Source organism: Malus sylvestris, chromosome 15, assembly GCF_916048215.2.
Source record: "Malus sylvestris chromosome 15, drMalSylv7.2, whole genome shotgun sequence".
Lineage (NCBI taxonomy): Eukaryota > Viridiplantae > Streptophyta > Magnoliopsida > Rosales > Rosaceae > Malus > Malus sylvestris.
The window spans coordinates 5182119-5203649 of NC_062274.1; the positions used below are offsets into that span (position 1 = coordinate 5182119).

The window sequence follows — 21531 nt, forward strand, 5'->3', positions numbered from 1 at the left end:
GAAACAGAAAACCATATTAGTCTTGGTCAATTATTGGAAGCAGAAATCTTTGTTGCCTGTGGTCCTACATAGCAATAATACCATTTGTTGTAGGACTGGTTTATTAAGTGCTGCATCTCAAATGTTGGATTCATTCATTGGTCACATGGGCACCTTGTTTCTCATTTTTCTTCTTTCTCTAGCCATTAGTCCCCTTCCTTCGTCTTCAGCATCGGACACTTTGCGTAGAGGCTTATCCCTCTCTGTGGAGAAACCCAATGATGTCTTAATCTCACCGGATGGGGTTTTCACTGCCGGCTTTCACCAAGTTGGCGACAACTCATTTTGCTTCGCCATTTGGTTTACCGAGCCTTCTTCCAATCACTACCAAAACCGCGCGGTTGTTTGGATGGCGAATCGCGACCAACCGGTGAACGGGAAATACTCAAAGCTCTCACTCCAAAGTTCTGGCAATCTCATCTTAACTGATGCCGGCCAGTCTATTGTTTGGGCAACAACCACTACGTCACTCTCGGCAGCTCACTTGTCCCTCCAGAACTCAGGCAATCTGGTTTTACTAAACCTTGATCTTGTCGTTTTATGGCAGAGCTTTGATTTTCCAACCGACACCCTTCTTCCACATCAACCGCTCACCCGAAACACAATGATTGTCTCCATGAGAAGCCAGAGCAACTTCTCCTCTGGCTTCTACAAGCTTTTCTTTGACAATGACAACCTTCTGCGTCTACTTTTCGATGGTGTTGAGATTTCAAGCGTATATTGGTTTGAGCCATGGCTTACAGGCCAGGCTGCTGGAAGGTCCACGGATAACAGCAGCAGAACTGCAGTGCTTGATTCGTTAGGCAACTTTACTTCGTCTGATAGTTTCACATTAATGGCAGCTGATTATGGTGCAGGATTGCAGAGAAGACTGACGGTTGATTCTGATGGAAATGTTCGATTGTATAGTCGAGAAAAGCCCGGAGACAAATGGAGCGTTTCAGCGCAAGTCTTCTCCGATCCATGTAAAATTCATGGCGTTTGCGGAGTTAACAGCGTCTGCAGCTACGATCCATTTCATGGTAGAAAGTGCTCTTGTATTCCGGGTTACAAGATGAAAAATCATACTGATTGGTACTATGGTTGCGAGCCTCAATTTAATTACACTTGCAACAAAGGTGAGTCAACTTTCTTTAAACTTTCAAAGCTTGAGTTTTTCGGGTATGATTACGGTTACTTTGAAAACTACACCTATACGGATTGTGAGAATTTATGCTTGAAACTATGTAACTGCAAAGGGTTCCAATACTCTCGCATCCCTGACCGACCGATATTTAGCTGTTACCCCAAGACGGTATTGCTCAATGGATACCGGTCCCCTAGCTTTTTTGGGGACCTGTATTTGAGAGTGCCTAAAACCCATGTTTCGTATTATCAAAAGCCCCAGGAAGAGTATAGGTTAAGCTGCTTAAGCAGAGTTGTTGTTGGTCTAAATAGAAATTATGTGAAGAGCAGTGTGGCTAGTTCAGTGAAATTCCTGCTCTGGTTTGCCATTGGAGTTGGCGGGTTTGAGATCATTTGTATCCTTTTGGTTTGGGGATTGTTAAGCAATACTACTCGGCGAAATTCCAACGAGGATATGCAGGGATATGTTCTTGCTGGAACAGGGTTCAAAAGATTTAGCTATGCCGAGCTTAAGAAGGCGACACGGGGCTTTAGTGAAGAGATTGGAAGAGGGGCTGGAGGAATCGTGTACAAAGGCGTGCTGGCTGATCAAAGAGTTGCAGCGATTAAGCTTCTCAGCGAGGCTGATCAAGGAGAAGTTGAATTTCTAGGTGAAGCTAACACAATTGGGAGGCTGAACCATATGCACTTGATTGACATGTGGGGATATTGCTCAGAGAAAAAGCACAAGCTTCTCGTTTACGAGTACATGGAGCATGGTTCCTTGGCTGATAAGTTATCTTCCAATGTTCTTGATTGGGAGAAGAGGTTTGAGATTGCTGTCGGGACAGCGAAAGGCCTTGCTTATCTGCACGAAGAGTGTTTGGAGTGGGTTTTGCACTGTGATGTTAAGCCTCAAAACATTCTCTTGGACTCAGATTACCAACCAAAGGTTGCAGATTTTGGACTCTCCAAGCTAATCAACAGGGGCGGCCTTGAAAACTCGAGCATTTCGAGGATACGAGGAACGAGAGGATACATTGCACCGGAGTGGGTGTACAACCAGCCGATTACGTCGAAAGTGGATGTTTACAGCTATGGGATTGTTGTGTTGGAGATGTTGACCGGAAAGAACCCTACCATTGGCGTTGGTGGCGTTGAGGGTGAGCAGAGAGGACTGATTAATTGGGTGAGGGAGAAGGTTGATGGAAGTGGTGGGATTGGATCAAGGATGGGAGAGATCATAGACCGTTCAGTTGGAGAGAATTATGATGTGAGAAAGATGGAGATTCTGTTGGAAGTAGCTTTGCGTTGTGTAGAGGAAGACAAAAATGCAAGACCTACCATGACCCAAGTGGTTGAAAAGCTCCTGCGGATTCACAAACACAGAGACCATTAAGCGGTCTTATTACACATCTGTTTGTTTCTTATATACTAGCCTCTCCGCACGCACTAACGTGCGCGCAAGAGGCATTTTTGCATCACGGGCGCAACGCGCCCCTAAAGATGTATTGTATTAGTTTTTTTTTTTCCATTGTAATTGTCAAGATATATTTTAAATGTATTGTGCAAAGAGGAACTTTTTTTTTTTTTTACCATGCACGTCCAAATTTTTTTTCATGTTTTTCATTTTTACTTTGCATAAAGTAAGGATTTAAATGTTATTCATGCGCATGTGAGAGGCATTTTTTCATCACGGGAGCTACACGTCTCTAAGAATGTATTGCTTTAGTTGTTTTCTTATTTGCCCATCCAAAATTTAAACTTTGAAATACTAACACTCATTTTTCCAATGAATTTGTGAGAGGCCAACATCCATGTTTCCTACTACCTTTTTAATAGATACCTTCAAGTGTGTATTTTCTTCTTCTTTTGAATAGAAGTAGCAAGCACAACCTGGAATAGTATTTATCCAAGTTGAATGAAATTTGCATTCTATTGAAAAAAAACACACGTGCTCTACTTTTTTTAACCATTCAGAGATCGAATAAAATTGGCACACTTGTTCGGGCGTTTTCTACCAACCTACACAGAAGAATAAGTATGATCACAGTCAGCTACCACGAAAAATGCTATATTGCTCCTATCATTTCTCTCCATACTTGATATGTTGAACTCCCATTGAAAACTTTTTGTATTCCTATATAAAAATAAATAAAAAATAAAAAAATAAAAAAGCGCAATAATCTATTTGACAAAAGAAATAAGCAGATAAAGGAAAAAAATACTGTAATAGTTAAGTAACATATGAAAGTGATACTATCCTAAAAATCATGTCCTCAAATGTGTATCATCAATTTAATTAAACTATAGTGAGCATCACATTAGTCTTTTTTCTTTTTTTTTTCTTTCTTTTTTTGTATGTGCAACAACACAGTGCAAGGGTTAGAATATATTTGCATGTATATGTTGCATAATATAACATGTGTAGAAGTTACAGATGTGTTTGTGTTTCTTCAATTTTGAGTTCAAAATGAACGTCATAATTTCAAGTACCTTCATCTAATAGCTAATAATGACAATTGACATGCCAAAGAGTTGAAAGAATTCAAGAGATTAAGGCATTTGAAATTCACCAATGGGCCTGGAATTGTCTTTGAAATTAGAAAGCTGTAGAATTCGTCCTCTCTGAGAGAAATTTAGTTCTTCTCTGAAAATTGGATCACCCTCCCTCAGGGTCCTAGGGATAAATATGTATGTTTTCAAAGCTACTGTCAATGACAAACACAAAAATAATACAAACAAAGTTTAACAGGAATCAAAACAAATGTATACATGATAAGCATATTAATCCATAAGTCAACGATGATCCATATACAGCCGATAAGAAAAGTGTCATATAAGTGTTGCATTGTCCCATGTAAACTGGGACAACATTGAACGGGACCAGTAGAAGATTCACTTCAGAATAGTTAAAATTATATAAACTTATTTTTCCGTGTAATTATGCAATCAAACTCTTGTATTTACTTTCTTGCTCGTCCACGGTATCACAAAGCAGTGCACCACTGGCAATGGATTAAACACTGCCCAAAACAACAAACACCAAGGCCTGCCTAACCAATGAGGTTGCACGCACAGATCCTCACACATGACTCTGTTGTGTAAATCATCAACACATTGTATCCAGTGAGGCAATGAAAAAAGGACTACCTTGATTCTTAGATTAGATGTTTAAGCTAATAAGCAAGCAAGACATCGATATGTTGAAATCCCATGACATTCGGCAAGTACTTACTAAATCTTTAGTCCATATAACAACTCAGAACATTTTGAATTGCACCAAGAAAGAAAGCTAGCAATCATACCTCAGCTAACCCACCAGCAATGACTTCGATCGACACAAAGGTCCGAAGCTGATCAACATTAACAAAAAAACCAACTCGCTAAAATCAATCCAAACCTATTTCACAATTACAAAATGTGTTGAAAACCGAAAATGGACGAAAAAAGCAAAGAAGAAGCATTCAAGAGATTAAGGCATTTAAATAATTAGACGAAGTGGACAGATATCAGTAAAAAGTTGGGGAGGGAAGTGATAATCTCTGCACTGAGGCAGTAAAAAATGAATCCAACTAATCCAATCTATTCCCTTTTGTCGACTGGCTATTGTGCCACACAGTCCCAAAGTTTAGTTTTCTAATTTTATGTCTGGTAAATGTGTCAAATCCATTTAAATAAATACACTTAAAAGAAAATTCAATGAGAAAATTCAATGGAAAAGGAGAAGGCACGGAGAATTACCGTTTCACTCCATTCTGGGCTTCAGAGAGTGACGGAGGTCTTCATCGCAACAACTTTATTTCCATCACTATAAACCGAAGCATAAACCCTACAAACTTCCATTACAGATAAGAGGATTACATATGAACCTGTGCACTGAAAAATTTAACATCTAAATTTTCTTTGTCATGAAAATTGAAAGGAAAACGGATGACTGAAATTGAAGAAAGACAAAAGCCTACATACTCGAAAGGAACACGACATATATAGTTGTAAACGTACCTTTGCCGACCTTCTCTTTGAGCTTTAGGAACCAGAATTGCATTTACTGTAAAACTGAACTGCAATGAAAACCCAATGAGGGGAATCCCTGATCAAAACAACATCCATCCTGAACGTGGTGATTCAGTTTCAGCTGCAATAATCCTTCCTTGAAAGTATAGACAGTATGCTAGTAGCCTAAAATCCCAAAAAGGCAAAACGCATTAATAAAAAAATTCAAACTTTAAAGCGATTTCACAAATTGGGAATTGGGATCAATAATCTGAAAATCCAGTTCAATTTTTCATTGCTCGGATGGAAAAAATTGAGGAATGAAAGAAAAAATTAGGGTTAGGACTGAACTTGGCACTTGATCCAGAGACGGTTGGCTGAGGCCGGCGTGGTAGAGAGCTTGAGAAACCTTATCGAACACACCAAGGGACGTCCACAAAATGCTTTCTTCGATGAAAAACGTATCTCCTTCGTCCTTCTGGTACGCAGCGGTGGTGGCGGCTCCAAACCGGCGGGAGTGGCTGAGTCAGAGCAAGCTGATCTGAAACGAAGACGAAGTATTAGAAAGAAGAGAGAAGCAGTGCTTGAATTGGGAAGGAGGTTGATCGATGTACAGGGAAACTGCTATGCAGAAAACTGAACGTCCTGAACGTGGTAGTTTTTCAATACATATTTCTGTGCGGTTATTATTTTTTTACCAGTTTATCCTATTTTTTGAAATGTTTTGGGTTTGGTTGTGAAGAAAACAAAAGGGCTTTCTTGGCATTTTGAATGTTTCACCTCTTTGACCTTCTCCCTTTATATATATAGATGTAATGTTGTCCATACTATTACTGTACTATGTTACCTTTACCATCGCCTCCACCTAAATCAGTGCCATCGGCAAACTCATTAAACCTAGATTTCCCCAAAAATTTGGCTTAATTCTTTCTGCACCAACCAAATCATCTCGATCGCGTGTGTGGGCTCTCAACTGAAGCCCAAAACCCAGACCAACTCGCCACACGCCGAACAGATCATGGCGGAGTCCTTGTGGACAGAGTTGTCTGCCACTAGCAACGGTTCTTCGTGAGTCGGGGCTAGAAAGGTTTATCCAATCGTCATATTTCAATTTATTTTTACTTATAATCCAACGATTGTGATTAAATGAGATTAAATCTAATGGTAAAAAAATTATTTGATGGCCTAAAATTCAACGGCTACAACGATTTTAGAAAAAGTTATAGTGGTAAATCAATTTCATCAAAAACTCTATAAATACCTATGTTTTTGTTGAAACATCCATAAGAAATTCACTTTTTTCACACAATTCTTCCCATTTTTCTTTCCATCCACTTTCAAACTATTTCTTCCCTTTCCTAAATTTTTCAAGATTCCAAAAGATCATGTACCTAATTTTTGTAATTTTTATTTACTAATGTCTATTGTTTTAATTATCGTGTTTTAATTTGTATGTGGTGTTTTAATTATTGTTTGTATTAGTATTTGTTGTAAGATTGAATTATAGATTTGGGTTTAAGAATGGGGTATGTCGTTTGATTTTCCATTATTTATCGAAATTTAAATTTTTAGGTAAAAATGTTCATAAAAATAAATTAGGATAGTCTATATATCTTTTTTTTTTTTAAGTTACCGGAAAAAATTAGACAAAAATCATTATTTAATAATCTCGGCCTAAAATTTTAAGCCATAACCATTGAAGGAGAAAAACAATTTATGGGTTATGGCTTACAATTTTCTAGCTTAAATTTTTAAGCTTTAACCCCAACAATTGGAATTGGTATTACAAGGACTAAACCTTGCAAGTCGAATACTACCAAGAATGCACCACACGAGGGAAATGGTCTCACCACTTTCTGATGATCTTGTAACAGTTGACAAAAAAGCCATGGTATGAGTCATCAAAGAACCATGAGAGACAATGGTCGAGCTTCCTTCTGTGGTCCTTTGTCTAACCACACAAACCATAAGAAACATAGAAGGCGCTCTCCTTGCCAGAGTGAAGGAGCTACCGCAACTAGGAGATGAAGACGGAGAAGTTAGAATATAGGGAAAACATGGAAGGGAAGAGAGGGACAATGCCAAGAAAGACTGTTGCTAACCCCAAAGGCTAAAGGCAGGGTCGGCTACGGATGAGGTTTTTTCTCAATTTTTTTATTTTTATTTTTAGTAGTTCTAATTAGTAGCTCTAATGCATATACTTGAAACGTTTTCATTAATTAAAAAAGTGTACAAGAGTTGAAAAATCAAAATACTAGTTGCATGTTATTTGAAGATATCACTGAATATTGTGCTGCAATTTGTAAATATTAAATATATAAAAGAACTTTGGATGCTTATAATACCCAGCGGCTCCTGTTGAATCATATGCATCGATTACACAAGGAGCAGCCTTCAAACTCAAAGGTAGCTACCCACTACCTTCCCTTCCATCGTTTCTTCTAGCCACTTGGAACTTGATAACAAAAGTTTAATTCTTTTCCATGAATTACGTCGTTTTCTTATTCATACATGAATAATCTAATTCCATCTTGAAACTAAATAATACGAATAGTCTAATTTTATTTTGAAACTAGATAACACAAATAGTCTAATTCTATCTTCAAACTGAAGCGCTGGATTTACTTGCAATTATTACATGCATGGGCAGGTGGAGAAAATTTTAATTGTGACGGGAACACAAGTGGTATACCTCGTGTTTTAATAAAAGTGGTGGAAAATTTTATTTTGGCCTAATCGGATAAATGGTCCCGTGGTCATAAGGTATTCGGATGATAGTCCCTGTGGTAAAAAAAATTCGGATTTAAACCCCTGTGGTCTAAGTCTGTTAGGATTTAAACCCCTGTGGTATAAGTCTGTTAGGATTTATGCCCTTTTGTTAAATAATGTTGACGTGGCTGCCACATATATGCCACGTGGCTGACAAATGTCTGCCACGTGGCAAAAATAATAATTTGTCTGTTAGGATTTAAACCCATGTGGTCTAAGTCTGTTAGGATTTATGCCCTTTTGTTAAATAATGTTGACGTGGCTGCCACATATATGCCACGTGGCTGACAAATGTCTGACACGTGGCAAAAATAATAATTTTTATTTTTTTTTTAAAACCTGAATTTTTACAAAAAAAAAAAACCCAGAAGCTCCCCCACCCTCCGCCCGTTCCCCCCCCCCCCCCCGCGTCGGACTTCTTCTTCTTCTTCTTCCCGCCGGTCTCCCTTCGCGACTCCTCCCTCTTTCTTCTTCTTCTTCTTCTTCTTCTTCTTCTTCTTCTTCTTCTTCCCCCCCCCCCCCCCCGCGTCGGACTTCTTCTTCTTCTTCCCGCCGGTCTCCCTTCGCGACTTCTCCCTCTTTCTTCTTCTTCTTCTTCTTCTTCTTCTTCTTCTTCTTCCATGTCAGCATTATTTAACAGAAAGGCATAAATCCTAACAGATTTAGACCACAGGGGTTTAAATCCGAATTTTTTTACCACAGGGGCTATCATCCGAATACCTTATGACCACGGGGACCATTTATCCGATTAGGCCTTTTATTTTTGTACATATCCCATCATTTGTATAGTGATACATGGTGTACCACCCCGTGTACCAGTCACACTGAAAAATCTCTTGGGCAGATGCTAATTACTTCTCCCTTTCCACAATTTTTCAAAGAAGGCTTCAACAACCACCACTGTTCCAATTCCAAAGAAAAAAATAGTCAAAAGAATACAAACTAATAAAAAAAACCCTCTATTGACCAAAAAATAAATAAAAAAAACCCTAATTCATGCAACTTGCAACTCTATCTTCTATAATAACCACAACATTTTAAGCCTTTTCTTTAATTTCAATCACAATTTGCATACATGGCTTCTACATTTTTGTGCATTGTTCTTCTTTTTCTAGCACAATCTTCCCCGTTGGCATCATCAGCGTCCAATAATCTCAAACCCGGATCGTCTCTCTCGGTCGAAAATTCAGCCGACAAATTGATCTCAACAAATGGCATGTTTTCAGCTGGATTTTTTCCGGTGGGTGAAAATGCGTATTGTTTCGGGATATGGTTCACCGAGCCAGCAGCAGCCGACGCCGCCACTCAAAACCTCACCGTCGTTTGGACGGCCAACCGCGACCAGCTGGTCAACGGTAGGGGATCCAAGTTCACCCTACAAAAAAACGGCAACCTTATTCTAACCGATGCTGGAAAATATACCATTTGGTCCTCCAACACTGTTTTTTCTAATTCTCTGGCCCAGTTAATTCTCAAAGACAACGGAAATCTTGTACTTCTCACTCTCAAGGGTGTTGCTTTGTGGGAAAGCTTCGCTTCCCCCACAGACACACTTTTACCACAGCAGCAACTTACTAGGAACACAAAGCTTGTCTCTTCAAGAAGCCTCACTAACTGTTCATCCGGGTTCTACTCTCTATTTTTCGACAATGATAACACGCTTCGGCTTCTTTACGACGGCCCAGAGGTTTCGAGCATATACTGGCATGATCCTTGGCTGCTAAGTTTGCAAGCTGGAAGGACAACTTACAACAACTCTAGGGTTGCAGTGCTAGATGCTTTGGGGATTTTCAGTGCATCGGATGGACTTAATTTTATGTCATCAGATTATGGCGTGAAGTTGCAGCGAAGAGTGAAGGCGGATGTTGATGGTAATCTCCGATTGTACAGTCGAAAAAGCCCGGGAGATAGATGGGTTGTTTCATGGCAAGCAATTGCTGAACCCTGCAAAATTCATGGCATTTGTGGGCCTAATGGTTTGTGCACGTATGAGCCTAGTTCGGGTCGAAAATGCTCGTGCCTTCCAGGCTACGAAATGAGAAACAAAAACGACTGGGCTTATGGATGCCAGCCTACTACAGAAGGTTTCAATGTGTCTTGTAAAAGTAGTACAGCTCGAGATCAGTTCGACTTTATGTATCTTCCGAGGGTTGAATATTTCGGGTACGATTACTTCATTTACGTTAACACGTCATTAGAAAAGTGCAAAGCTATATGCTTAGAGTTATGCAACTGTCCAGGTTTCCACTACAAGTTTGGAGGTGGCCATCACAATTGTTATCCCAAGACTCAATTTCGAAACGGTTATCGCACGCCTGGTTTTACAGGAGAGCTGTATCTGAAGCTGCCCAAATCCATCCTTTCTTCGTATAATGCTACTGCAAAAGGATTCAACATGTGCTCGAGCAAACTCACAAGCCAGCTTTCCAGAACATATGAGAAAAAAAGTACAAATGGTTCCGTCAATTTTATGCTGAAATTTGCATCTGCATTGGGGGGTCTTGAACTTATCTGTATCATTGTTGTGTGGTATTTTGTGATGCGAAGCAGCGAAGAGAAAGAAGAGTCGGATGTGGTTACACAAGGCTACCTTCATGCTGTAACCGGTTTCAGAAGATTTAGCTACTCCGAGTTGAAAAAGGCGACACGAGGTTTCAAAGAAGAAATTGGGAGAGGTGGGGGAGGAATTGTGTACAAAGGCACATTGTCTGATCAACGCGTCGCAGCAATCAAGCAGTTGAATGCTGCAACCCAAGGGGAAGCAGAGTTTTTAGCGGAAGTGAGCCTGATTGGGAAGCTTTACCACATGAACTTGATCGAAATGTGGGGCTATTGCGTGGAAGGCAAGCACAGGCTTCTGGTTTATGAGTACATGAAGAATGGTTCCTTGGCTGAGAAGTTATCTTCCAATGTGCTCGATTGGAATCAAAAGTTCGAAATTGCTGTGGGGACAGCAAAAGGGCTGGCTTATTTGCACGAAGAATGCTTGGAATGGGTACTACATTGTGATGTGAAGCCTCAAAACATACTCTTGGACTCGAACTATAACCCGAAAGTGGCGGATTTTGGCTTGTCCAAGCTTTTAAACCGAAGTGAAGTCAGCAACTCGAAGTTTTCGAGGATACGAGGAACAAGAGGCTACATGGCACCGGAGTGGATTCAGAACATGCCCATCACTTCTAAAGTGGATGTTTACAGCTATGGGATTGTTGTATTGGAGATGGTGACCGGAAAAAGCCCGGCGGAAGGTGTTCAATCATCGGAAGGTGGAGGGGAGACGCAGAAGAAGATGATGGTTTCACGGGTGAGGGAGAACATGAACGGAGGATTTGAAAATACAGAGAGCAAGAAGGGAGAAGGGCTCATGAAAGTGGCTCTTCGGTGTTCGGAGGAAGACAGAGATGCAAGGCCTACTATGACGCAAGTAGTTGAGATGCTTCTACAGTATCAAGATGACTGAGAGTCCGAGATTGGAAACTCTTTAAGGTTATATTTTGGAAAAAAACCGCTTAGGTTTTTTTTTTCTTCCCTAATTTGATAAAAACTGTATCGATGTCCAATAATGTTACTCAGTTTATTTTTTCCTTGGCTATAATCTTTTTTAATTATTTAAATTATTAATATGCTCTTTAAATTAAACTAAATTATTGAGAAAATGGTTCAAACATACATCATCTCCGGTTGGTGCAAGACAAGGGTAAGGGCCCTAAATTTGGAGTACCCCCCAGCCCAAAAAGCCACAGGTCCAGGAAGAATAAGGCAAGTGGTAGGCTATGTCAAGCCCGAGCAAGTTACGTCCGGCTTTGCACCAGCAAGTAAAGCTAATGTTAGCATAACGTCAGCCACATTGTTTAATTTTTTTTGTGTGTGGTGTGTGCAATTCATGCGCAGAAGAGAGTGTGAACCAACAAGAGCTGCAACAATTGCACTAGAGCATCCCAACGCCTCTTTGACGTAGCAAATTCTCAGTCGTTGGATTTCTAAACGACCCGATGATCTAGACCGCATGATTTTAAATGGCAAAAAAGTGTGGAAAAATTACCATTTTAAGTCGTGGAAAAATTAGGTGCATTGAATTTCTCATGAGTTTGGAAATCGACTGTAAAAAATGATACAACAGCAAAAATTATAAAATAGGAAAAAATTATGAATTTTATTGTTATTATTTTACAATATTCACACTTAAAACAAACTTACAAGGGTTAACGAGCGTAATTAAAAATATCATCACACCTACAGAGTATAAAAAGTAAAAAATTATATTTATAAATAGTAATGCCATTGCCCTTAACAATGATGGAGTTTTACATAGACCTAACATTTTCAACCTGACCCGATTCGACCAGTTAAAATTAGTATTTGGGTGAGTGATAAACAGGTCGAGTGGTTAATGGATCAACCCGTTAATCACTCGTTAAATAACGGATCATTTTAGATAAATCCGTAAAACCCGTTAACCATCTGTTATTAAAGACTTTTATGTAATTTCAATAGTCCTAAAAGAAACCCGTTAACTTAACACCCGTGTTTCTGTACGTCCTTTCTCTCTCCTCACTGTTTCCCTCTCTAGAGAAGCACAAAGCTACCAGACAAGTCATATCGAAATCGCTGGTGACCAATTCGTACCTATCGTCTTTCTGATACATAAAATTCCTTTTCTTATCTATTTTTAATTGTTTATTTATGGAACGATTATATGCAAATTCCACAGTTTAGACTATGTTATAATTTAATTGAAAGTTTGTTCGGAATTTCAGTTCCGAATTTGCTTGAAATTTTGAATGGGATATGCGAGATGGTGTGATTTGAGATATAAACCCCAAACCAAAAGACTAAGAAACCGATCATCGTGTATTCTTATTGTGTACTTCACATTGTGCAGCAGGGAAAGCCCTTCGATTTTGAATCCTTGATCTGGTTATTTCCTCTCTGGAATTCGAATTCTACTCTATAAAACGGGGCTGTAATTGATTTGGATGAAATGTACAAATAAAAATAAAATAAAATAAAAATAATTAACGGAGAAAACAAATGACTCATTAGCTTAACGAGTTAAGTCTGAATGACCTGTTAAATTAACAGATCGGGTTCACAGATTGAACCTCATCCAAACTCAATGAACCCGACCCGTTTACAGGTCTGGTTGTCCTAAAATAACATAAGTATTATACAAAGTGAGAATAAGAACAAGTTAATTGGGTTGCCTGCTGTAACCAATTGTGGTTCCGTCAACATCTTCATTGTTAACCAACCTAATTGAGTAGAATTTCAATTCTTCAAAATTTCCCAATTTATATTTTTGATTTACCAAAAAAAATATTTGAAAACAAATTGGTTGAAATTTGCGTCTACCCAGTTGTGCCCTCCATTAATAAACATGCGCAGTTCGGCCATCTGTACACTACCAAAATGATTTTCACTAGTAATAAAAACAAAAACGAAAAAGGGAAATTTAATAACAGAGTTGGATCTTTTTTCTTTTTGTTTGAGCTTTCGGGCTAAATTCATCTGGTTCCTTCTCGATCATCTTCTCGATCATCTTGATGATCATCATCACTAGCACTACTACGTCATTCTATCTGGTTCCTTCCTGTAGCTACTCGATTTTGCTAATCCCGATACGCTTTATGACAGCGTTTCGGATGGCTTCAGTCTGCATGCACTGCCCCTTCTGCTCAATCCCCGTCATGTAGTTCCTCACCTCCTTCCTGATCATCTCCTGCATCACATCCAGGAACTCCGACCTGAAAAACTGCTGATTGTTGTTCAAATTGCTCTGACGCGGCGGCGGCAGCAATCCTACCACCGGCGGTGGAGCTGCTACCTCATGTGGTTGCTCTACCATCTGGGTGGGACCAACAATCGGATTGGATCCGAATCCGGACCCCATATGATTCGACCCGTCACACGACTCCGACTCGGATCCGGGAAGCGAGAGGCTGAGCGAGGTGGGCGGATCAACGGCCACAGCTGATGTCGCGGCCTCCATCGGCGGCGGAGCAATGGGAGGAGGTACGGGTCTCGCAAGGGGGGTGAAGACCTGAGACGAGGGAGAGACACCGCCGTGCAAGCTAGAATCGCTCAAATCGGATCCGGACGGGCTACCCGGGTTAAAATAGAGACCCGTACCCGAAACGGCACCGACGCTGGCGGATCTTTTGTGTGGCGGGTGGTCATGGACGTCGGAGCACAAATCTTCGGACATGGAGGAGCATTTGCGCTTGAGGGTGGAGTTCCAGTGGTTCTTTATGGCGTTATCGGTGCGGCCGTTGAGCAACCGGGCGATGGTGGCCCACTTGTTTCCGAACCGGGCGTGGGCCCTGATTATGGTGTCGTCCTCTTCGGGACTGAAGGGGCGGTGCTCCACCTCCGGGGAGAGCTGGTTGCACCACCGCAGACGGCAAGACTTGCCGGATCGACCAGGAATCGACTTGCTGATCAGCGACCAGTTTCTTGGGCCGTAGATCTTGACCAGATTCTGTAACGCTTCGTCTTCCTCGGGGCTCCATGGACCCTTTATCCGATCCACCACCTTCTTTGTGGAAGCCATAGAAAACAAATCCTAATTTTTTGTCAAATTAAATAGAAACTGAAATAAAGCTCGAAAATAATGATAAATAATATTCTAGAGGGAGGCTAGAGGGTTTAAGAAGGAGAAAGAGGTGGCGGCGTTGGCGGCGGTGGCGGAGCCTCACCTTATTCTGAGAAGAAGAAGGTGATACAGGTGCGGGTGGGTATAGATATATACGAGGAAAGAGATATAGGTAACTGGGGATAGCCGGTCCGAGTAACCGGTCTGAGCCGTTGCGAGTGTGGATTTTTCCAGGCAAGGCAGTTATTAGCATACAGCTGTCAACTACCACGCGTCGCTTCCTTTTCCCTCTAACCTACACGTAGAAAATCTAATCGCTCCATCTGTTTAGCCTTTTTATTTTTTTATTTATGAAAAAAAAAACAAATGGAAAAATTAAAATAAAAGTGATTTCAAAATTATCTTCGGCTACTCTTGCCATTGCCCTACTCTTTTCACTAGAATCTTGTAAAGTCTTCTCAAATTTGAACGATAGGCTCCGAGATGATGATCAATGGTGGAGCCCCAAACGGTTCAACAACCTCCAAGTTAATGAATCTTGACTAACTTCGATGATCACCGTTTATTTGATTGATAAAAACGTAAGTTATGTTAGATGATTAAAACAGTATGTTCTGTTCTTTGCAGTCACGTTCACCTTTTTTCTAATAGTTTTAGTTTTTTTTAATATAACCGGGTAACAATGGTTATTTCACTAGTTTTCTTTTCATTTTTTCTTTATTTAATTTGAGTTTTAAATAAATATTTAATTGAGCAACTTTAAATGAGAAGTGGGAGGTGAAGACGGTAACAGTAAACAATTGAAGATATGTCACGTCTCTAAAACCGCGGGATTTAAATGTTGAGCGGCCGTTTTGGAAGTTAAACAATGACCGGGAAGTTGCTGTTATTAGATTTTTTATTATTTTGTTTAACTTATTTTGTTAAATATACCAACAAAAATAACTTATTTTGTCAAATATTTAAATTGAAAAGTCACTTAGTTACGGTCTGGTGGTAATCAATTTTACTTGTAAGGATAAGGTCTTAAAATTTGATTGTCGCCAAATGAGAATTTGAACCATATTATTATTAACTCATTGTGAGGCTAAGTCACCTCCTTCATTTTAGTGTAAGTAATACTGTTTATTAAAAAAATATATATTTAAATTGAACGCAATCACGGGGTTCAATATAAGGAAGACATATTTGAGTGTCGCCTTCAAACGATCATTTTTGTCAAACCCGTAATTATATAACTAAACGACAGCATAATATATTATAAATTCAGACAAATCAAACAAAAATTTTATTTTATAAATGAATCACGAATATCACTTACAATTTCACGATCACGCTCAAAAACTTCTCCAGATAACATTTGTGATCTTTATCTGGAACAATAAGATCTAAATTTTTGAATTTGAAAAATGAGAAATTAGATGTTAATTAGAAAGGGAAGGGTAGGGTTTGGTTTAGTTGGGGGTGGTGGGGTTGGAATTGGATGGGAAGCGTAAGCAAACGGATGATTTTGACCAAATGCCAGGCTGGCGATTTGGCGGGCGAGAAAAAGATTTTTTCTAAGAGAGAAGGGAAACGGACGCACGGAAGTGCTGATGAGCTGACTTACGAAACGACCAAAATTAAGTAGCAGAATCGGGGGACGAACGGTATTGCAAATCTGTCCGGTCCAGCCTGTAAAATCTCAGGCCCACACTACTACAGTGGGCAGCGGCCATCTCCCTAACTGCCTACTTCTCCAACCGCCACGTGCCGGTCACGCTCCCACCACCTGAAACTGAACTGCCATAACCGACCCCACCGTCTAACCGGCGGAATTGATTCAATTGAATGGTTTGTTGTTTGGTCCCTTCCTGGTTGCTTCATCCCTTTGGACTTTGATCTTCAAATTAATTTCAATCTGGTGGAGGTCGCCTTAGGTCTTATAGCAACGGTGTTACATCTTTGCAACTTAATACCACATCTAATTATTAATATATAGAATGTAAAGAAATCCATCAATTAATGGTTCAAAGAAGTTAGTATGGTTTGACATTTTCAATTACCATATATAATTTGTTAGGATGTACATAAGAATTTTTATTTTATTTATAAAAGGGCACCCGTTAGTGGTTTTGCCACAGCAATCCACCATTCCGGGAGTCGAAAAGACTCACAAAAGCATTTCAACACAACGTATCAAAAGTTGAATTTATAATCTAAATTCATCAAATTTTAGGTTCGATTAACTTTGTAATAACACTGTCTTTTTCACTCAAATATTAATATAATATAATATGGAATACAAAGAAAGATTTTTGGTAGCATTGTCGCATATATCAGCTTTCTCAGCACCATTGAAGAGACTAAAATACAAGGACCAAACTTTATATGAAGTTGGTTGAACATAAAACATGATCAGACGCAAAATTACAAATGTAGTTCAAAGTGTGACCAACGTTGATTACGAAAGATGTTCTTAAGCATGATTGGCCTATATGACAACTCACTCACTCACAACAATAGCAAACGAGAGCTACTAGAACTAAAATAAAACTATTATAATTCTTGTGTCAGATTAATTGAACACGACATGTAATTAAACGAACTTGCCAAATTACGACAGTGATTTATAACTTATAAGAAGAGGTGTGTGGGAGGGATTAGCAAGACAAAAGCGTGAGGATGGAAAAGGAAAGGAGAAACAGGAAAAAAAATAAAAAATGTGTGATATCCGCATATCATTTTTTACTCCTCACACACTTTTCTAATTTTTTGATGTTGGATCGGATGAATTGAAGAAAATCAAATGATAGAAATTAATAAAAGATATATAAGAAGTAAAAATAGATGTGTGTATAGTACATTCAAACAAATTGAGAAAAGGAGAGCAAGGAAAGCAACAAAAAAAGGGTTATTATCTCTCTAGTGAGTATTCCCCTATCTTTAACTTAACCAACATGCAAATGTCGTTACGCGGGAAACAGCTGTCAAATAAACAAATACACGTAGGCACACTGTTACCCGCACCCGCCTCCCACCTAACCCTGTCCTTTAGCCGTACTCCTCACGCGACTTCCACTGCCACACGAGTGTACCTCACGTGAGGTACGCAGCCCCACACGCCGAAGGTAATGGTGAAGTCATCACCTGCCCAAGGTGCTAATGGGCGCCTAATTAATCTTGAAGCCACTAATATACTGCAACTTGCAATGCCAATGGGTTTTGCCTTTTTATTTTTTATTTTGTTTTACCAAATACATTTCTACTTGTTATGGTAATAATTATGTTTTGTGCCATTAAGTACAATTATAGTACAACCTTAAATATTTTAGGATGTGTTTTACCTTGCTATTTAGTAATTGAGTTTCCTTAGCTCATGTCATAGTGGCATGGTTCCAATTGCTCTAAGCGGGGAAGTAGACTGCGTTGGCAGTTGCAGTCCGGATCTTGATATGTAGTATGTCTCACCTAATCCTCTATGACATTGACTAAATTTTTTTCCTATTTGTATTGGTTTTCCTTAATTATATATATAATCAGACGTTTAGTGTTATCATTATATTGAGAATCCCAAATTGAATAATGCTAATAATTTATTTATAATGGAAGTAGAATTTTTATTTTTTTTTATACTAGGCCTTTTGTTAAAAGGAAAATTAATTTGTGTTTTTATTGGAAAATAGAAACATGTGGCTTAGTTTGTTAAGAATTTTTACTCCTGTCCAGTATCTAAAGTTTCGAGTTTACTTTATCACTTGTATTTTTTTTTTTTAACAAAAAATAGTATCTATACTAAGAGGTGAGGAAGTGGGTCAAGTTTCACAATGGGTTAGCTAGAATAATGTGGTTCAACACCTCCTTTGGTGAGAATTAAACCTAAAACCTCTCACTTACAAGTGAGAAGAAATATCACTAAATCATAGTACTAAGTGATACTTGATTACTTGTATTGAAAAAGAAAAAAAAATTAAAAAGCAAAAGAATAAGGGACCATTGGCCGATATTAGAGAACATGGCGGATGGAAGAATTATCCCAAAACGTGGGCACACTAGTGGATAGCATAGCATGGGTTTTTACAAGCAATACCTTCTCCCTTCTCCCAATGGGTTTAATATGTCTGTCTGTGGGACAAATGTGGCAGGGCCGCAGCCAGTCCTTTCTTTCTCATAAGCTGTATCCAAGGAAGAAAATATCGGTAATATCGGAAATATCGGTAGTCCGAAAACACGGAAATATCGATGGAAATATCGGGATAATATCGATATCGATAAAAATTACATGGAAACCACGGAAATTGTAAGAAAAACTTGGAAATTTTTATTGAAACTTTACAGGATGTTTATTTAGTCAATTATCTATTAATTTATCATAAAAATTTGGAATGAAATGCATTGCATGATGGATTTAACTGATTTAAGTTGATTATATAGCGAGCTGGCAAACATTGTGAGTGTAGAAAATATATAATAATTAATGAAAGAAGTTTAAACACACCATAATCGTTTATATATAATGAATTAGTACAATATTTTACACTTTATACATTGCATGGTAAGATACATGAGTGACTAAGTACCACATAGAGTTCCTATGAGGTTCAAAATTTTCACTATCTTCATCATCACTATGTGTAGAGTAAGTGTATTGTGAAGAGTAGTCAACAACCATAGCAATGGCTTTCAAGAACCGAAACCCAAAAGTCAATAGGAAACCAAATACTTCGGTATTTTTCGGGATTTCAGGATTACCAAACAAATGGGATTTGGAAACCAATCCCATATCGAAAATTTCGGTATTTTTCGGGATGGTTTTGGTTTGGGACTTTTTCGGTTTGGTTTGGGATTTTCGGGAATTTTTTCCAACCATACATGTAAGTGACCAAATAAAAAATAGAAAAATTAAAAACCACATGTCATTGACTAAGTAATTAATTGACACAATTTAAAATATAATACCACAAAAAATTTGGAATATGTGCAAATTGTTTCTTGCAAAAAGAATTCAAAACAAAACCATATATATAAATAGTTTAGCATGTTTTCATAAAAACGTAAGTGGTATGGTGGTCAACTCGCTGAAGGAGTTAGATGGGAGGGGTTTGAACCCCTTTATGTGCATGTTTGAGACTTTTCAGAATTTTTCAAATATTTTTAGGTTCATATCGCGATATTATATATAATATCGCGATATTATGAATAATATCGCGATATTATCGATAATATCGATATTATCGCGATATATTAACGAAATTTAAAGGAATACTCACGAAATATCGTTATATGAAAAAAACGTACCGATATTATCGATTTTTAAATCTAAGGCTGTATCAAGGCTACATTCCGGCTCCCTGCACCCTGATCTCCTCTCCTCTCGATCTGCACGTTAAACAAATAGTAATATAATCCAAGCTTGCAAATGTTTAGTCATGCAAATTGTATAAATATAAAAACACATAAAATTGAATCAAATGGCTAAATATTCATGGATTAGTCGACCCATTTTTGGCACGTACAACTTTTTGAAACATAACATAAAAATTAAACAATTCCGATCACGAGGAAGCACAGAGGATTGTCAACAAAAGAAAGTCTTTGATAAGCGACAGTCGCAACATGGAATATGCAATCTAGATACGGGTTGGTCCAACTGAAGGACAAGTTGATATATAAGGGACCCATACCATCGTAGCATGAGATTATGGACACGGCATGGTATGGAAATATTTGGAGTTAAAAGAGCATCTCAAACAGCCTAGCGGACGACGTTTAAGAAAAACTTGACGTAAACACACCCAAAAGACTAATTCAAAGGCATAGCTAGATCTCATTTTGTGAACAGTTATCCAAATGATTCGATCTCATTATAAAATAAATAAAAATTTGAAATAGATTTAGAGAGTATTGTCGGAGTGATATTATTAAAATGGCCAACTATGAGGCCAACTATGAGTCTATGAATAATTTTTGTGTAATTCAAAGGTCAAATTTGGACATCACTGTGAGAGATTTTTCAGTGTGACCGGTATACGTGATGGTACACCACGTGTCATTATAGAAATGGTGATATATGTGTGCTAAAAAGTTAATAACTTAAAAAATAAAAATTTCCACCACCCCTGTTAAAACACGTGGTGTACCACTTGTGTTCCCATCACAGCTAAAAATTTCTCCATCATTGATGGATATGCTTTAAATTTAAGGAATTAACCTTTTTGCCAACAACTTGCAATTTGACATGAATGCGTTTTTGATGCACAAAACTGGAGTTCTTGGAACAACGTAAATCCGATCGTGAATCTGCAAGAAAGTAAATAACACAATATGTATCGTGGTTCACCCTCAATGTTTGGGCTACGTCCACACTGATATTGTATTTCTCTATTTGTGAGGGAGAGAGAGCTCCTTTGTGAGGATGAGAACTCTGAATATGAGAGTGAGCCCTCCTTATTGTGAGGGTGAAGAGACCATTTTATAGAATAAGAGCTCCTCACTTATTACATATTTGCCCTCTATTTATTACATAATTACATTTGAGTCCCTCGGGTATTTATAGGAGGTCTAAATACGGAGGCCCTAAATATGGTACAAACAGTAATCCCCCCAAGTCTTCAGTCAATAGAGTCTTTTGGTTGGAGACTTGAAATTCAGTCCATGTGTGGGCCGAAGTAACTAGATGTCGTCTAGAACTGATACTCGATATGAGGCGGTGCCCAATCTGAAATGATGCTCAACTAGAAGTAGCACATGTTGCGAGGCTGCTCGGTTTGTGGCTTATGTTGCCTTGGTTGGCTCGGCTTGTGGCGTTGAAGGTCATGGAGTCATTTTTATAGAATAAGGACTCGTTCCTCAATATATAAGTGATTGGCTAGAGTCAATGCTCACGGCGAGGCAGTTGCTCAGCAGGCGGCGATACTCTCTAATGATGGTGAGGGAGTCCCTTTCATAGAATAAGGGTTCGTTCCTCAATCCATAAGTGATGGGTTAGAGTTGATGCTCGCGGCGAGGCGGTTGCTCAGCTGATGGCGATGCTCTCTAATGAAGGTGAGGGA

The 21531-nt window shown here is 38.8% G+C and overlaps 3 protein-coding genes and 2 long non-coding RNA genes across 14 annotated transcripts in view; 3 read left to right on the forward strand and 2 right to left on the reverse strand.

Moving 5' to 3' along the window:
* Nucleotides 1-17326, forward strand: part of LOC126602482 (uncharacterized) — a 33847-nt gene extending 16521 nt beyond the window's left edge. Inside the window, exon 2 of the long non-coding RNA XR_007616133.1 lies at nucleotides 17296-17326. This is a non-coding gene — a long non-coding RNA (uncharacterized LOC126602482). The remainder of the gene's footprint in view (nucleotides 1-17295) is intronic.
* LOC126602475 (putative receptor protein kinase ZmPK1) lies at nucleotides 107-2716 on the forward strand. The gene has a single exon (XM_050269359.1). It carries the CDS (start codon nucleotides 122-124, stop codon nucleotides 2540-2542), a length of 2421 nt encoding a protein of 806 aa, XP_050125316.1. The 5' UTR covers nucleotides 107-121; the 3' UTR covers nucleotides 2543-2716.
* On the reverse strand, nucleotides 2909-5850 carry LOC126602481 (uncharacterized). 10 transcript variants are annotated; one of them, XR_007616130.1, is made up of 6 exons: nucleotides 5491-5846; nucleotides 5149-5325; nucleotides 4888-4982; nucleotides 4452-4546; nucleotides 3720-3823; nucleotides 2909-3168 (listed from the first exon to the last, which is right to left on the reverse strand). It is a non-coding gene; the product is annotated as an uncharacterized LOC126602481 (long non-coding RNA). The 10 variants fall into 10 exon arrangements; XR_007616131.1 differs by having other exon boundaries at nucleotides 2909-3283; nucleotides 4452-4499; nucleotides 5491-5844; XR_007616124.1 differs by having other exon boundaries at nucleotides 4452-4499; nucleotides 5491-5843.
* LOC126602476 (putative receptor protein kinase ZmPK1) lies at nucleotides 8984-11503 on the forward strand. The gene has a single exon (XM_050269360.1). The coding sequence runs from the start codon at nucleotides 8984-8986 to the stop codon at nucleotides 11366-11368; it is 2385 nt and encodes a 794-aa protein (XP_050125317.1). The 3' UTR covers nucleotides 11369-11503.
* Nucleotides 13244-14620, reverse strand: LOC126602478 (transcription factor MYB44-like). The gene has a single exon (XM_050269362.1). It carries the CDS (start codon nucleotides 14456-14458, stop codon nucleotides 13505-13507), a length of 954 nt encoding a protein of 317 aa, XP_050125319.1. The 5' UTR covers nucleotides 14459-14620; the 3' UTR covers nucleotides 13244-13504.
* Nucleotides 17327-21531: the final 4205 nt, after the last annotated feature.

Coding starts and splice junctions, on each gene's coding strand:
- LOC126602475 (XM_050269359.1), top strand. CDS start 122: ATGTTGGATTCATTCATTGGTCACATGGGCACCTTGTTTCTCATTTTT.
- LOC126602476 (XM_050269360.1), top strand. CDS start 8,984: ATGGCTTCTACATTTTTGTGCATTGTTCTTCTTTTTCTAGCACAATCT.
- LOC126602478 (XM_050269362.1), bottom strand. CDS start 14,458: ATGGCTTCCACAAAGAAGGTGGTGGATCGGATAAAGGGTCCATGGAGC.